This window comes from Osmerus mordax, chromosome 18 (assembly GCF_038355195.1).
Source record: "Osmerus mordax isolate fOsmMor3 chromosome 18, fOsmMor3.pri, whole genome shotgun sequence".
NCBI classification, from domain to species: Eukaryota; Metazoa; Chordata; class Actinopteri; order Osmeriformes; family Osmeridae; genus Osmerus; species Osmerus mordax.
This window is the reverse complement of record NC_090067.1, coordinates 12,926,558-12,942,837: the sequence shown is the minus strand read 5'-3', so window position 1 is coordinate 12,942,837 and position 16,280 is coordinate 12,926,558. Positions and strand designations below refer to the sequence as shown.

General features: G+C 45.2%; 2 protein-coding genes across 3 annotated transcripts in view; one reads left to right on the top strand and one right to left on the bottom strand.

The window, feature by feature from the left end:
- Nucleotides 1–5,703, top strand: part of LOC136962433 (sodium bicarbonate cotransporter 3-like) — a 39,911-nt gene extending 34,208 nt beyond the window's left edge. The window contains 3 exon segments of the mRNA XM_067256213.1: nt 533–651; nt 2,204–2,311; nt 3,262–5,703. Of these exon segments, the coding sequence (XP_067112314.1) occupies nt 533–651; nt 2,204–2,311; nt 3,262–3,346 (312 nt within the window). The 3' untranslated portion in view covers nt 3,347–5,703.
- A 92-nt stretch (nt 5,704–5,795) lies between these two features.
- Nucleotides 5,796–11,558, bottom strand: LOC136962173 (homocysteine-responsive endoplasmic reticulum-resident ubiquitin-like domain member 2 protein). 2 transcript variants are annotated; one of them, XM_067255856.1, is made up of 10 exons: nt 11,420–11,558; nt 10,346–10,629; nt 9,219–9,296; nt 8,664–8,780; nt 8,437–8,524; nt 8,319–8,376; nt 7,654–7,779; nt 7,211–7,507; nt 6,966–7,077; nt 5,796–6,617 (listed from the first exon to the last, which is right to left on the bottom strand). In XM_067255856.1, the coding sequence occupies exons 2-10, from the start codon at nt 10,484–10,486 to the stop codon at nt 6,447–6,449; spliced, it is 1,188 nt and encodes a 395-aa protein (XP_067111957.1). In that variant the 5' UTR covers nt 10,487–10,629; nt 11,420–11,558; the 3' UTR covers nt 5,796–6,446. The 2 variants fall into 2 exon arrangements, with proteins under 2 accessions (XP_067111957.1, XP_067111955.1); XM_067255854.1 differs by having other exon boundaries at nt 8,319–8,524.
- Nucleotides 11,559–16,280: the final 4,722 nt, after the last annotated feature.

Below are 16,280 nucleotides of genomic sequence, written 5' to 3'. Positions count from 1 at the left end.
AGATCACGGCGCCACCTAGCTGTACGGGGAGGGTATAGCACAGTGAGAGCGACTGACTGCAGTTCAACAGGTCACAGGTTCAAATCCCCCCTGTGGATCAAGGCCTTTGGATAGAAGTGTGACATTATTTCACCAGCAGTATCTTAGTTGGAACACAGCAAGGCCAACAGGCTGTCTCTGCTGTCAAGGTCATACTGGCTTCTCTGGCCTCTGTAGCGAGTAACCATGGCAACGTCAGTTGAAATTTGCAAACTTCTGTAGTCGAGATGTTATTGTTGTGCTTTGGTATTTCTTTTTGTGGTTCCTTTGTGATTTGGCTAAAGATCTTTGATCTTCTACTGAACATTTCTGTTTTTGTACATCTCTTTTATTCAAAGGAAGAAGAAAAAGGTTTACTAATGTGCAACAATAATATCTCAATTGCTTACTTTTTACATGCACTTTTTTGTGCGTTGCTTTGTATAAAAGCGTCTGTTAAACGAATAGTAAATGTGATAATGTAAATCAAATGTAATGTTCCTGGTGACAACAGGAGGCGGTGGCCCTGCTGACGGTGGGGGCGGAGCCTGGGTTGGGGGCGGAGCCTGGGTTGAAGCTCCAATATGAAGGGAGCAACCTGCTGAAGATCCCTGTCAAGTCCCTGTCAGGAAGGTTTGTACCTTGACACCCACACACACCTGTATAGGAGACAGGAAGTCACACACACACCTGTATAGGAGACAGGAAGTCACACACACACACCTGTATAGGAGACAGGAAGTCACACACACACCTGTGGAGTTAGGAGTTACACCAGTGTTTCCCCTACCATTATGTTAGGGGTGCCCCCCCAACGGCAACCCCCGACCCCCCTGGAAGATGAAGTAAAAAAGTAATATTTTTTTTTTTTGTACATGTATTTATTTTTCTATATAGCGCCAGATCAAAAAATAAGTCATTTAACGTTACCTTTCCTATAAAACAGGTCTATAGCTTGCTCCTTTATTAAACAAATAAATGGCCTTATGTTATTTATCTTATTTACACATGTAATTTCTGTCTGTACATGGTCGGGCGACCATAGCTCTACATGGTCGTGTCCCCCCCCCCCCCCCCCATGTCTTTATGGTAAAAAAAAATCACTGTTAGGTACTTTAACCATAGTGTCAATGTTTTCTGTTGAAGTGTTACTCTTGTTTCTGTAGAAGTTTCTCTACTGCAACTCATTCTACCTGCTCGTCAGTCGTGTGTTGTTGATGTTCGTGGTGGTAGGGATCACGCTAGCTGTGGTTTCGCTAACGTGTCTATCTTGGACAGATCGTACAGAATAGTGGCGCACACCTACCCTGGGAACGAAGAGCTGGCAGGAATGGGTGTCTGAAGTAGGCCCTCCTCTCCCCCCTCCTCCCCTTTCCTCTCCCCCCTCCTCCCCTTTCCTCTCCCCTCTCGTCTCCCCCCTCCTCCCCTTTCCTCTCCCCTCTCCTCTCCCCCCTCCTCCCCTTTCCTCTCCCCTCTCCTCTCCCCTCTCTTCTCCCCCCTCCTCTCCCCTCTCCTCTCCCCTCTCCTCTCCCCTCTCCTCTCCCCCCTCCTCTCTCCCCTCCTCTCCCCTCTCCTCTCCCCTCTCCTATCCCCCCTCCTCTCCTCTCCTCTCCCCCCTCCTCCCCTCTCTTCTCCCCTCTCCTATCCTCTCCTCTTCCCCTTCCTCTCCCTCCATAACGAGCTCTAGATAACCGCAGTCAACGCATGGCCCAAGCTGAAGCGTAACTCGGCTTTTAAGAATCGACCATTTTAAATCCCACACATCACCCTGCGTGCTGTGTTATGTGGAAGGGGAAAAAATGGTCCTGGATCAAATGTTTGGACGAGGTGTAACACTGCTCGCGAAGGAAAGGCTCTTAAAATCGCACTGTTTGTGATCACTAACCTGCGGTGATCAGGTGTGGGCTCCTGGCAGGGCTGTGGAGAGACACTCGCCTTCAGGTGCAGCAGTGCGGGGCCTGCAGGTTGTGATCACAGTCACTGCTAATTAGCGCCTGGCAGAAATAGTGCCTGTTGTCTTCAGTCTGTTTGTTTACCTGGAAATGTGTCTGTCTGTCGCCTCCTGTCCTGACTTTACCTCACACACTGACACGTTTGTCTGTCGGTCTTTGTGTGTGTGTGTTTTGTGTCTGGTTATGTCTGTCTGTCTGTCTGTGTGTGTGTGTGTGTCTCCATGTGCATGCAGTTGTGAGCCCCCCAATGTTAACATCTCTGATGAGATGGCCAAAAGTGTGGCGTGGAGAACAGCAGCTTCAGGCAGCGACTACACCCAACCTGCCCAGCGTAGCAAAAGGTAGCTATGACGACCCAACCTGCCCAGCGTAGCAACAGGTAGCTATGACGACCCAACCTGCCCAGCGTAGCAACAGGTAGCTATGACGACCCAACCTGCCCAGCGTAGCAACAGGTAGCTATGACGACCCAACCTGCCCAGCGTAGCAACAGGTAGCTATGACGACCCAACCTGCCCAGCGTAGCAAAAGGTAGCTATGACGACCCAACCTGCCCAGCGTAGCAAAAGGTAGCTATGACGACCCAACCTGCCCAGCGTAGCAACAGGTAGCTATGACGACCCAACCTGCCCAGCATAGCAACAGGTAGCTATGACGACCCAACCTGCCCAGCGTAGCAACAGGTAGCTATGATGACCCTTCCTGTACCCAACCTGCTCAGCGTAGCAACGACGACCCTCCTAGGGGTCGTGAAGGAGTAGTCTACTGACCTTCCATGACACAGACCCGTTCTAGAGAGTCTCCAGGAGTTGGCAAATCCCAAAACAAAACATGAAGGAGAAACTGTATTCAACTGTGCATTCACATACGTACACGGTGATGAGGTGACATGCTGCTATTTCGGCCAGTCTTCAGTCTGCTGTTGTGGGTTCACCTGGCCAGTGTTGAGGCTGTCCGCTAGGCTGCTTTCTAACCACGCTGGCACGTCTGAGCCCAGGGTGATGGAGCAGCGTTCGCACCTGTGCGCTCCTGTCAGCAGTCCTCTGCCCTGTCAGAGCTGTGGTCCCAGAGCATGGGAATGAGTCTGGAGTTTAACTTTAGCTTCATCTTAACACCCCTGCAGACACATTCTAACCCCCTTCACACACACACACACAAACACACCAAAAAAGAAAGAAAACAAAATGTCACACTCCTTCTTGACGTTATCTAACTTCCTTCTCTTCCATATGCCTCTCTTCTTTTTCTCTCTCCCTCCCTTTCTCTCGGTCTCCTCCCCTGCCTTCCTCAGCGAGGAGAAGGTGGCGTGTGTTAGGGTGGACCTGGACCCAGAAGCAGCAGGAGGCTGCAACACGGCCATAGAGACCTTCTTGTGATGGAGGAAGACGACACCTTTTTCTCTGCCCCCATCCATCCCTCCTTCCCACCCCTCCTTATTACCCCAGAGAGGGGCAGTTGGCTAGATAGATCTGGAGCTGGGCAGCTCGTCAAGGGGTAGGGTCTCTGTTCTAGGCAACGGCTGAGCTCTGACCTCCAGTAACCCACTGTTGCGTTCTGAGAAATCCATGGCCTGTGATTGGACCATGGTGACACTGCCCACCCAAATCCCCCCTTTCGGGTGCTTCAAACCCCCATGTCAGAAGTCATCTTCTCATCTTCAACCACAGATACCAAAATAAGGGGCCACTCTCTAATGAGGATCTGCAGATCGTTACGGACGCTTGAACAGACTTTAATTTTGAAAAGGTGTACATTTCAGTTTCGGTTCAAAGAAATGTATTTGTTTAGATTTCATGTTGTTTCTTGTTTTATTTATGACTCATTAGATTCAGATGAGTTCGCTGGATCCCCCCCCCCCCACCCCACCCAACCCCAACTATTTTAATATTCAGATGAAGACACTTCAAACCAGCTACAGAAGCACACTTTATCGAAGCCATTCAGGTGGATTGTCACTTTTATCAGTGCCAACTGATTTTGCTGTATGTCAGAAGCCTGGTTCACTAGACTGCCACAAACCAACAGAATGTACACATTCAGATGCCTAACCCATAATCTCAGTAGAGTGTAAGGTGGCCAAACATGGTCTTCGGTAGAAAGATCGGTTGAGCCAAATCTTTTCACCGCTCCGTAATCACTTTGTCTCTATCTGCTTGACGTTCGTTTCAAAATGTCAGCGTCAAAATTGCTGCTCGCGTCAAGTCGTTTTAGCCGAGGATACGTGCTTTAAACTAAATGTGACTCTTTCGATGGAACTGAACATGTTTGTTTGGTATAGAGAGCCGTAAGCGAGGTCATCCAGTTCCGGTCAGGTCGTCCCCATAGCACTTTAGCTTTTTTTGTCAGTTTGTATGAACTAGAGACCTACACAGTCTTTTGTTGTGTTTGACAGTGTTTGATGTCTGAAAATGTCACTGTGGTCCAGTGTTGACACTCAAGCCTGTCTCAAATAGTGTACATTCGTTTTATTTAATTGTAAGGATCACAACTATTTTGCTAAAATACAAAAGTAAAAACGTTATACTTGTTTGGAATTGTTTTAAGTGTCAGTGAACTGGGGTCACTTTCAGGACCGCTTCAAACCAATTCTGTTGCACCTGTACGTCCCGTAATTCAGTGATTACAGTATAACGAAAGTCTTTTTATGCAGAATACTTCTATTTTACTCAAAAGAAATGTATCTTTGTATTCTGTAGTTCTCATCAGCTTAGCGTGGTTCTGTGGCAGCAATAATCAACAGTGTTCAGTACCATGCTATGTGTGGATTGAGAGTTATGTGTCAAACAAAGGTTTGAGTTTGTCAAATCGTCATATAGTTTTAATGGGCATTTCAGTGTTGCTAATTACGGTATGAGACTAGCTTATGTGCCTTGTGAAAGCAGCACCGTGGCTTGAACTTTTACCATAAATGTATATTGTTGATGTTCAGGTACTGTAATCGCATCATGGCATCTAAACGCCAAAGACTAGTCTACTTCTGGGAGTTCCTACCTGCTGTTTATACCGGTTCAAACAAGAAGTCAGACATTTATGGCCGTCTTGATCTGAATGTCTTTGTGAAAGTCACACCATCTACCAAACTAACAACAAAACGATAAATATATATATATGTAACCAATATCAGCGTTATTTATAATCTGTAGTTTTACTGTCAAGACACTGTTTTCATGTCACAGACACAACACAAGCCCTTCACAAATCGTCATTCTATTGATAGTTTTTAAATGCAATATATGTCAATGTTCACCAAATTATTCTAACTTTTAAAATCACAGGTGAACAACATTTGTGTACATTAACGTGAATGTTGTTGAAGCCTTTTTCCCACTCAATGCTTTGACTCATTGCAAATGTTAATTTGATGTTTGATCTGTAATATTGGTGTGCTTGGAAGGAAGGCATCACAACTTGTAGAACACATGATATTGCAGTACAATTGACTCAGTGTGTAAAACATGGTGAATATGCTCTACCAGAATGTTGCTTGCTGGTGTGCATCCAATGTGTTGATTAGGTCCAGCTACTACACTGAACTCACTAGCCTACTCCAGTAGTTATTAAGGTACAGCAATGACAAGGTATAGGACAAAACCTATTTTTTTGTAACTATCGATGGAAAGCAATAAAAGTATTTCAATGTCAGACTCGTTTCTGTGTTCTGAAGCTGTTACATTATTAAGGGACTGTCTTAATCTAAGAAATTCTTTCGGGTCGAAATAACTTTTGTGTCTTGCGTTGCCCTGACGACTTTGTCACCAATACCAGCGGTGTAATGTTGTTTACAAAAATGTAAAACTAAAAAGAAATTCTGAATGCGACGGTAAATTAAATTCGTCAATTTTTTTATTTGCTCGTCATTGGAACTGGAATCTTTAACGGTTTAGTACGACGCTGTCATTTGGCTGTTACTCGATGTACCATTGTGAAGTTCAAGTAGCGTCCTCTACCGTGTGATTGTAGGTACTGCAGCTTAATATTGCGTAGCTTATGGCTGCTACGGTCACTGATGCTGTGTTTGCAATACATTGAGAAACTACATCTCTGCTGGTTGTTCACTAACAACACACAAGGATGTTAAAATCTGTTTAATTCAAAACTGCTTGGATGAAGTGTTTAAATGGAAGTAACTAGTTTAATATCAACTAGTTGTCAAGTTCAATATTCCATTAATATTTAGTTTCAACAGTATTAGATAAAGACAAAACATACTTATTCTGACAGAGTGGAATCTTCTCATAATGGGTTGGTATTAAACATGAACTATATTACAAACAGGTCAACCTGTCCCATATCGTCAAGGACACATTCGCGACAGCCATTTCCTATTCTACATCGACAGCGAGGAGAGGACTGCTACGAACAACAGCTGCTCGTCCGATCTGCGAGGGCCCTTCACCCGCCCTGTGTGTAGTGTGTGTGATATCCCTCCCTGGTCAGCCCCAGTGCGTTGCGTCTCGCTGCAGGGGACTTCCTGGTTCAGTTGGCAGCGTTGGCAGGCCCCTCAGGGATGAGAGACATGAAGAAGGTGATGATGAAGGACCAGGTGGAGGAGAGGAAGCCCGCGTGGACGAGGCCGTTGGGATCCTCCGGGCCTTCCTCCCCACTCTCCCCGTCATCCTCCCCCACGCCCTCATCCATGACCCGCTCCTGCGGATCACATGAACGTGGATGAAGTTAAACTGGATGGGATGATCGTATTTGACTGTAGATCACAAGGTCGTAAGTTCAAATCCACCCCCACCCCCCTGCTAAATGTAAGCCTACTGATCATGTGGCTAGTGTCATGGGGAAATGTTTCCCTATTAAATTCACAAATATCAGCTGTTGTTGGTAATAACTCTACACTGTATCTCAGTCATTTCAAAACAACCATACTTTGTCAAAAAAAAACTTCTCAAGCATCAAACTGTGTAATTTAATGCAGGTATGAACTCAGGCAGCCACTGGAAGTTTCCCTGGACCAGTGCGGGTGAAAGGTCAGAGGTTGTGCGGTACCATCTCCTGGAGGTCGTGGTGGAGTTCTGCTTCCATCTCGTCCTGGTGCTGGCCTTCACCAGGGTTCTGCAGCTCGTTCTCTAGGTTGAAGGGAAACCAACCTGCTTGGTGCCTGGAGGAGACGAGAGGGGAGGGCAGGGCAGAAAGAGAGAGAGACGGACAGCATTAGCGAACCTTTCAGAACCTGACAAAACAGAATACAAACACTCCTATCCGGGAGAGAACCTCTGAAGGGTACCACTCACAGGTAGAGCAGCACCATGGCGCCCATCACCATGACGAAGCGGCTGAAGGAGGAGTAGAAGTACACCACGCTGAGCAGGATGGCGGCGCGTGACACCGCGTACACCCAGTCCAGCCAATCACGGTTGTGCTCCTCGTCGTTCAGCATCTCCCCTCCCTGAGCGTTCATCTGCACGTCCGGGTCGGCCACGCCTCGCTCCTCCTGGGGAGGCCTGTTCGGAGGATCTGATTGGCGGGGCTGGGCCGACAGCGAATCAGAAGTCGGCCTGAGATGGTGAGATGAGGTAGCCATCGCCTGGCTGGAGGGAGGGAGGGAGGGAAAGGAAGTGAGGTAAAGGGAGGGAGAATGATGAGGTGACAGTCACTTGACTGACAAGGTCAACGTATGCTTTGTCATTATTTTCACCACATTTACCTTGTATTAATCTGTGATGAAAAGACTTACTAGTGCATGAGGTACTGCTGGGCATAGACCTGTTGCCACCACAGCAAGGTCATGGGGTTGAAGGTGGGGTTGTAGGTGGGGTAGGGTGGCGTGTAGGATGTAGGGCCTGGCTGGCTCCACATGTAGCTGCAATATAGGATACATTCATGATGAGCTCTCAAACACTGAGGCCCTGATCCCTGGTCTGTCAGACTGGGTGTTTCAGCTCACACACTGAGGCCCTGATCCCTGGTCTGTCAGACTGGGGGTTTCAGCTCACACACTGAGGCCCTGATCCCTGGTCTGTCAGACTGGGTGTTTCAGCTCACACACTGAGGCCCTGATCCATGGTCTGTCAGACTGGGTGTTTCAGCTCACACACTGAGGCCCTGATCCCTGGTCTGTCAGACTGGGTGTTTAAAGGCTCTGGAGGGAGGAGAGGCAGGCCTGCATGACTTCATTACAGATCAGAGATGATCTAGAATGATGCAAAGGAGAGAGCAACTGAGCACTTAATGAACATAAGTGTTGTGATGAGTGATATGACATAACAGTGACCCTGCTAGGGTTCCCCATCCCTGCTCAACCATCCAGAGCACTTCTGATCCTTGATAGTCTTCTGGATTCATTACATGCACTATTTGAAAGTGGCTCCGGATGAGTGTTGCTGTGTATCGACCACTTACCCTGGCATGAAAGCTGGGTGGCCGGGGTAGGGGGGAGCGGGGCCGGGGGCTGGGCCGGGGGCTGGGCCGGGGGCTGGGCCGGGGGCTGGGCCGGGGGCTGGGCCGGGGGCTGGGCCGGCCCGGTGTCTTATACCGTCGCTGCTCTCTACTGTAGAAGCTGATTGGCTCTCCTGGCTGGGGGAGGATCCTCGGGCACTCTGATTAATCTGGAATGAACAAGAAGAAAAGGTACTTTTAAAACATCACCACAGACGTGTGTTAATGAATACGCATGATGAAATGAGTGGCAATGAGTGGTGCGATGTGACGAGATGAGGCGGGGACCGGGGGGGGGCGATGACTCACGGTGCTGCTGGAGGGGGGGTCCTGGGGGGGCTTGTTACGGGGGCCACTGGGGCGCTGGGGGGACCCAGGGGGGCTTCTGTAGGCACACACCAGGTGAACCATGTGGTACTCATCGTGCTGAAGTCCCCAGAGCCCGGGAGGGAACACGTAATAAAACAGACATGTTACACTGACGCATTCGCATGCTGCAAATGCCCTATCAAATTGCAGTGCATAAATATTTGTTATGAGTAAGCGTATGATTAAAACAAGCACATTTGGCTGCAGGTGCAATAAGATCTTTTCACATGACAAGATTTCTTAAAATAATGTGTGTACTTAAATTACGTCAGTACATAAGCATTCAATGCGAGAAACAGGTCCAACTAGATTTAAAATATAAAAGCAAGACTATCACACACAGATGATCAGCTTTTGCAGTACATTTACATGACAATAACAGAAACACAATATTGCATAAACCTAACATTATTATAGACATATCCCCGATGATTACAGCAGGCTGAATACATTTGTGGCTCTGATCTTGAGAGAGCGACACAGGAACACACACACCTTTCTGAGCACATCTTTCAGTGTCAGGTGATCCAGTAGAAGCTTTCCAGAATACACCAGCCTCTGGTCTTTGGAGCTCTGCGGGAGAAATGATCACACATATTAGAGGGTGCTTATCTCCACAAAGCTTAGCCTACTTTGAGCATCTTAATCTGCTGAGCCGACACTACGAAGACCCCGTTGTGAACGTTAGAACGTGTGCCTGAAGGAAATGGTCTGTAGAGACCGCAAGACAGAAGCCAGTCATGGTGATTGGATAAGTGGTATTAGACATATAGTGAGGTAACGACAAGGTAACAGGTCAGTTCTTCGCCTGACCTACTGTAACCCTGTTTGGCCTATATTTTAAACAGGATCCAATGGTAACGGGAACCAGGGCTGGTCACTGCGAACAGGCTTTTGTTTTCCTCGTCACAGAAAGATCTCTTCCAGTCTACTGAGGTGGTGAACCTTATAATCAGGAAGTGTCATGGTAACACGGATCAATCAGATCGCTAACAGAGAAATCTGTGTGGGCCAAGCGTCACTTTGTTTACAGTGATTACTTCTACAACTACGCAAGAGTTACCAGCGGGACACATTAGAAAATCAGATTTGGCAATTGGGGAGAGTAAAGAAACGAACTAACGTTATTGAGATTACGTTTTCGTTGTCTTGCTAAAGAACAGACCGTTCCTTGGCGCTTAACCGCTGCAGTACAGTTAGAACTGTGTACTTGTAGTCTCTGATTTACATACACTGTTTGCTTTCTTTGGATCAAAGCAAATAAAAGCTCTAATTAAGTATCCAAGGTTACTCAACGGTTCCTTGGTATTTCACCAGTGTACAGTGTGCTAACAAGTTTACAAATATACCACAGCCATTCATACACTTCTAGTAAGAGGATTTAGAGAAAGGCTCATAAAAAGCCTTCATTCGTTAACAAAAGGCCACTGTAAAAAAAAAAAAAAAATCGTCAACGTCATACGTGTTGTATGACAGCATTCCTAAACATACATGGTTTATTCGCAAAACCAGAACCCAACCCTAACACAGGAGAGGAACTCTGAGTAATGTAATCTAGATGTGGCTTCCACGAGGAACAAGTCACTAGACTAATCCCACACAGGTCATGAGTGCACACTTACAGGTTTACTGGGGTACACATTGGAGAGATGGGTTTTGAGTTTCTCTACAGTCCAGTTCAGAAAGCAGTTGATGGTCTGGTCATCGTACTTCTGGTTGGGTGCCTTGATGACAAGGGTAACGGGGCTGTCGACGACATCCATGTCAGACCATCTGTCAAGACTGGAATACTGTCGGTTTCTAGCACAGAGCTGTACTTCTGGAGTTTGGGTGATACTGTAGTCAGCTGCACATGATCCACTGATGGACGTTGTTCAGTTGACAGGTTTTAAGCTCCCATCTCCACCTGTGTTAAGATGCAAGACGCGACATACTGTTACTGTATTTAGCTGGATAACAAGAGATAGCTATCCCTGTGGATACGTGTGTATAAGGGAGTCAGGTATCGGGCTAGTAATCCGAAGGTTGCCAGTTCGATTCCCGGTCATGCCAACTGACGTTGTGTCCTTGGGCAAGGCACTTCACCCTACTTGCCTTGGGGGGAATGTCCATGTACTTACTGTAAGTCGCTCTGGATAAGAGCGTCTGCTAAATGACTAAATGTAATGTAAATGTAAAACACAAACGCAGCTACAATTACTACTAACTAGCTAGGTCCATAGCATAACATCCCCAAACTGCGTTACTGTAGCATGTCGGACTGACGTTTGTGTTACGCTAGATAGTTTAAATGTGTCATGTTTAGCGTTCAGTATGGTACAGTAAATAACATTAAAAGAAGCTAGCTAGAAGGACGTCGCAATTACAGATGACCTACAACAAGCTGTAGACTACTACAGTGCAGTGCTAGCCATGCGTTAGCTAGTTAGCACAAACTTGGTCGTGGAATCCAAATTTAATAACAATGAGAGAACATTTTATACCGAGTACGGCTACCTAAAATCACTACATGTATTCTTTAAAAACAGCTAGCCTAGGTTGGATCCCGGCCCGATGCTAACATCTGTGTCTGAAGTTGGTTCCTAGATTCTAGCGTTCAGTGCTACCGACAGTATTGTAGCTTCATTTTTCTCCAATTTAAATAAAGCCAGACACATTAGTGTACACCACAGACACAACCTCATGACAAAGCCTACCTTAGACTTCACTGAACATTATCCCGGAATAGTATGACCTTTGAGTGTACAGTCACTACACATAATTCATCCAGCTATCTGGAGCTAAGTAGCAGCTGCAGTTGTTATTGGTTACCTGCTCGCATAGCTAGTAGCTAAATAGAGCTCCCCTCTACGGAAATGACGACATACGAACAGCTGATCAATCAGCTGATTACTGTATCTGAAATGTAGGCGAAGAGAAGTTATATTTTTATGGTAGCCTAATAATGAATGGATTCGATTTTTTGCTATGTTTTCTAGATTTAAAACTACACGATATGTACTGACAGCTACTGAGAAACAGGCTTTGATACTTTGCGTAATACAGCGACTTCTCTTGACAATGTTTAGCCTGCCATCTAGTGTAAAACCTGTAACTTGCACACAAACTGTAAAAAAAAACTTTAGTAGAATCAGAATGAGCTTTATTCGCCATCTAAGTTCACACAAACAAGCAATTTACAGTGGCAGGAAAGTGCATATGATAAACATATACGAATCTTAAATATAACAAGTAGAACATGTGCAATAGTCTAAATCATTCTAAACAATACTATACCATGTAAAATATAAAATAATATATAGACTTCACTGTGGGGAACTGTCAGGGCCCTTTAGGCAGAGGGGCTAATATAAAATAAAGAATAATATAAAATATAATATAAATAAAGAATGATATAAAATATATAAAATAATGAAATAAAGCCTTCAATCCTATGGAAGCAAATCGTTACCAAAATTCAAATGCATTTCCAGAAATGCATTTGCATTTTAAGAATGTGGCTGCATTATTTGACTCATAAATGAAATTAGTAATCAATCATCCTATTTGCATTTTAATTTTCTTCTTCAAGAGTGCTCAATCTTTCACTTAATTAAAATGAAAAATAAATAGAAATTTGAGATTTAATTTTCAAAACATGCCACAGCAAATAGATACCAAAATTCAATTTGAAATGTAAAATTTGAAAATTAAAATGCATTTCCAGAAATGCATTTTCATTTTAAGAACGTGGCTGCAAAATCGTGACCACAATTCAAATTCAAATGCATTTCCAGAAATGCATTTTCATTTTCAAGAACGTTTCTGCAAAATCGTGACCACAATTCAAATTCAAATGCATTTCCAGAAATGCATTTTCATTTTAAGAACGTGGCTGCAAAATCTTTGCATCTTTCTCGCTTAAGACTGTACTCAATTTATTGTGTGTGTGTGCGTGTGTGTGTGCGTGTGTGGATTGGAGCACTGAAGTGCCACTACCATTGCAGCTTGCCTGCTACTCGGAGTGCAGTTTCATTTTGCGACACGAGAAGGTGCTGCTGATCCATCAAACTTCACAAAGTGATTCATTTATACAACCTAGAGGAAACCACAGTTGAACAGCCCTCTGGCCTTGAACTTGAAAACCCTTTGGAGAGGAAAGGATAACCGTGTTATGTGTGATATTGCATAAAGGGCCGACTAGACAGGACCCGGCTATGACAAGACCTACATTACACTGAAGGTCTCCTCACGTTTTTTTGTTGTTAAAACTTTCATGTACAATGTTTATAAATGTGTATTTAATCACATTTCCTGTTTAGTAAGTTATAAAATGCATCCAGTTTTAAATGCATGTTATTGCTGAAGTGTGTACTTGCATTGACGTGAAATCAGCGGTTCTGTGAGCAAAGTTGTCCAAAGACGAGGAAACCAAATAATGTTCTATCCCTGTCTTCCTCCAACCTCCCTCGAACCCAGAGTTTTAAACACCATATGGTGTTTAAATGCGGAGTCAGGTGGCTGAGCGGTGAGGGAATCGGGCTAGTAATCCGATGGTTGCCAGTTCGATTCCATTTCATGCCAACTGACGTTGTGTCCTTGGGCAAGGCACTTCACCCTACTTGCCTCGGGGGAATGTCCCTGTACTTACTGTAAGTCGCTCTGGATAAGAGCGTCTGCTAAATGACTAAATGTAATGTAAATATGGGATAACCAGGAACTAGAAGTGTGGTTGCTAGGGGTGTAACAATATATCGTGGAACAATATATCGCAATACAAAACTTTTACAATATATCGTAGAGTTATGGCAATATTTTTACAATATAACATCCGTTTGATCCTATTGGTTGAGCTACCAGCCCGCGACCTACTCTGCACCTGCGTCATGCATGCATTCACAGAAATCGCATGAACTGAGTTAACAAAATTGTATGTACAACAAAGAAAATTATTGAAAATGTTTTGGAAATAAATCTGTGAATTGAATTTCAGTTTCATTTCAAATGTTCAAATTATCGTGATACATATTGTATCGTACACCCAGTATCGTGATACATATTGTATCGTACACCCAGTATCGTGATACATATTGTATCGTACACCCAGTATCGTGATACATATTGTATCGTACACCCAGTATCGTGATACGTATTGTATTGTGAGTTTATCGTTACACCCCTAGTGGTTGCCAAACGCCATACAAAAAACTAAGAAGAAGGCCATGACAGGCCGGTTGCCTAGTGATTTCTAGAGCATGTCCTCTCCTACTCACATGGATGCAGGGGAACCTCAAAATGCCCAACTTAGAGGATGAACCCAGTTATGTGTCTCGCACTCAGAGAAGGCCCCTTGGCATGTTGCTAAGGTAACCTCCACACTGCTTCCCCATTGGTCCAGACAGTGCAGTAGCAGCTTGGCCACATCCAATTTGTTTCCTTTCTTTATCTGTGTGAAAATCCATCTATTACCCTCTTTCACATTGAGGTAATTTTCACATGAAGGCTCAAAAAACCTTGTTGTATGACGGGTCACTTCCTGTGCCGTGGCCCACATCCGCGTAAATGTAACGAGCATGGGTCCGCAACAACATAAGATGTGATTGCATGCCTGGATGCAAACTGGGCTTTTCACATCTGGGGTCGTTAAAGCTCCCTGTGTGCTGAGAAAAGAGGGTGTTCACGCCCCCACAGGCTATCCCAGCTGTCCACTCCGATCTAAATATGTGGGAGTCAGGTGGCTGAGCGGTTAGGGAATCGGGCTAATGATCTGAAGGTTGCCAGTTCGATTTCCGGCCGTGCCAAATGACGTGTCCTTGGGCAAGGCACTTCACCCTACTAGCCTCGGGGAGAATGTCCCTGTACTTACTGTAAGTCGCTCTGGATAAGAGCGTCTGCTAAATGACTAAATGTAAATATGACACAGAAAACAAGTTCAAAACAGATGCTGGGAAAGTAGATCTCTCAAAAGGTAAGCTGGCTATGAGAGATGTTATAGACGTTGTCTTTAGGCCAGCATCCCTTTTGCGGAGGCGGGATTGAAACCAGGTCAGAGGTCAATAAGACGGACGTCTGTAAAAGGCACGTCCTTCCCTTCGTTCGCCAGGAAGCTCCTACTAACTGATCAGCTTGTTTTTCATGTATCAGAGGGAACACGTGCTCTGGTATGAGAAGTGCTCTCGGCTTTCATCTGCTTAGTAAATTAAAGACCTTGTCATAAAGATGGGGAGGGGGAGAAGGGGCAGGTGGAAGTGGACAATAGACATCTGCCTGTGTATGGGAACAGCACGCATTGTACTGCTTTCTAAATGGGTTTCCTCCTCGGAACAACGCCCACTCCGTACGTACGAACTGTGGTTTTCCTGCTTACTAAGGCACTCATCACCGTCTTGCTCCAATGAGGTGTCTGCTCTCGCGTCACCTGAGACCGTTTGAGAACTCAAACGGAATAGGAGAAAAGCTCCCCTGTCCAACTTTCATCCGCTTGACTCACACTGATTTCACGTCACTCGCACTGAAAACTCAGCTTCCTGTGTCTCCAGCGGTTTTGCTTTCACTTTAGGTTGTCTCTCTGTGTCATGCCTTTAGAATAGACACGGACAATTAAATAAAAAGGGACCGCGTTCAAACCGCATGACCCGGAAGTGAGTGATGGGTGACACACAGGAGTGTGGACATCATTAAGTGGTCAGCATTGCCCACTTGCAAACAGTTTTACTCTGGTAGGAAATTGTCTGTTCACGTCCACAGAATTACAAGGCCGAACCCGTCTGAAAACATTTGGTCGTATTTTAAGCTCTGGAAAATGTATTCTTTTATATTTTTGTTCTTGTTGTTTATATGTGGAAACCAAAATTGGCTGTGGACACGGCAGCCAATTTGCTATAGATCTAGATAGTATTCCTGATGACAGTGAAACTCAAAGAAGAAAACTAGAACACTTCAAGATGTCAAGCCCCTCTTCAGATTCAGCTCTACAAAATCTTTTCATCAATTTCATAGCGCATATATCATCTGGAGGTTCAAACGAAAAAAATAAATAAATAAAAGTTTGTTTGCTTGTTTTTGAGTGGATTTCAGTCGAACACGTCACACAGCACAACATCCTGTATTCTGGGTGTGAAGAGGAAGTTGGAGTTTGCATTGAGAAACTTCAGGCATAAAGGTGCATGTTGTGCTGTTGATCTTCCCTGCCTGCAAATCAGACACCTTAAGGCTACATTTACATTTAGTCATTTAGCAGACGCTCTTATCCAGAGCGACTTACAGTAAGTACAGGGACATTCTCCCCGAGGCAAGTAGGGTGAAGTGCCTTGACCAAGGACACAACTTCATTGGGCACGGCCAGGAATCGAACTGGAAACCTTCAGATCACTAGCCCGCTTCCCTAACCGCTCAGCCACCTGACTCCACAGGCTACACAAACTCAAATCCAGCGTTACTTCAGTCTCTGGCTTGACTGTACTGTAACAGGACTGCAGAGGTGAGACCCCTGCAGAGCCTTTGTCTGGTGAGTCACAAGCCATGTGACATCACCATGACTAAAAGCGAAAAGTCACTGTTGGGGAGGAAGTCTTTAAT

Excerpts from the sequence above, each read along its gene's own strand:
- LOC136962173 (XM_067255854.1), bottom strand. The coding sequence starts at position 10,486 with ATGGATGTCGTCGACAGCCCCGTTACCCTTGTCATCAAGGCACCCAAC. Across the intron at positions 7,780-8,318 it reads CACCCAGCTTTCATGCCAGG|CTACATGTGGAGCCAGCCAG; the intron begins GTAAGTGGTCGA and ends CCTATATTGCAG. Across the intron at positions 7,508-7,653 it reads CAGCAGTACCTCATGCACTA|CCAGGCGATGGCTACCTCAT; the intron begins GTAAGTCTTTTC and ends CCCTCCCTCCAG.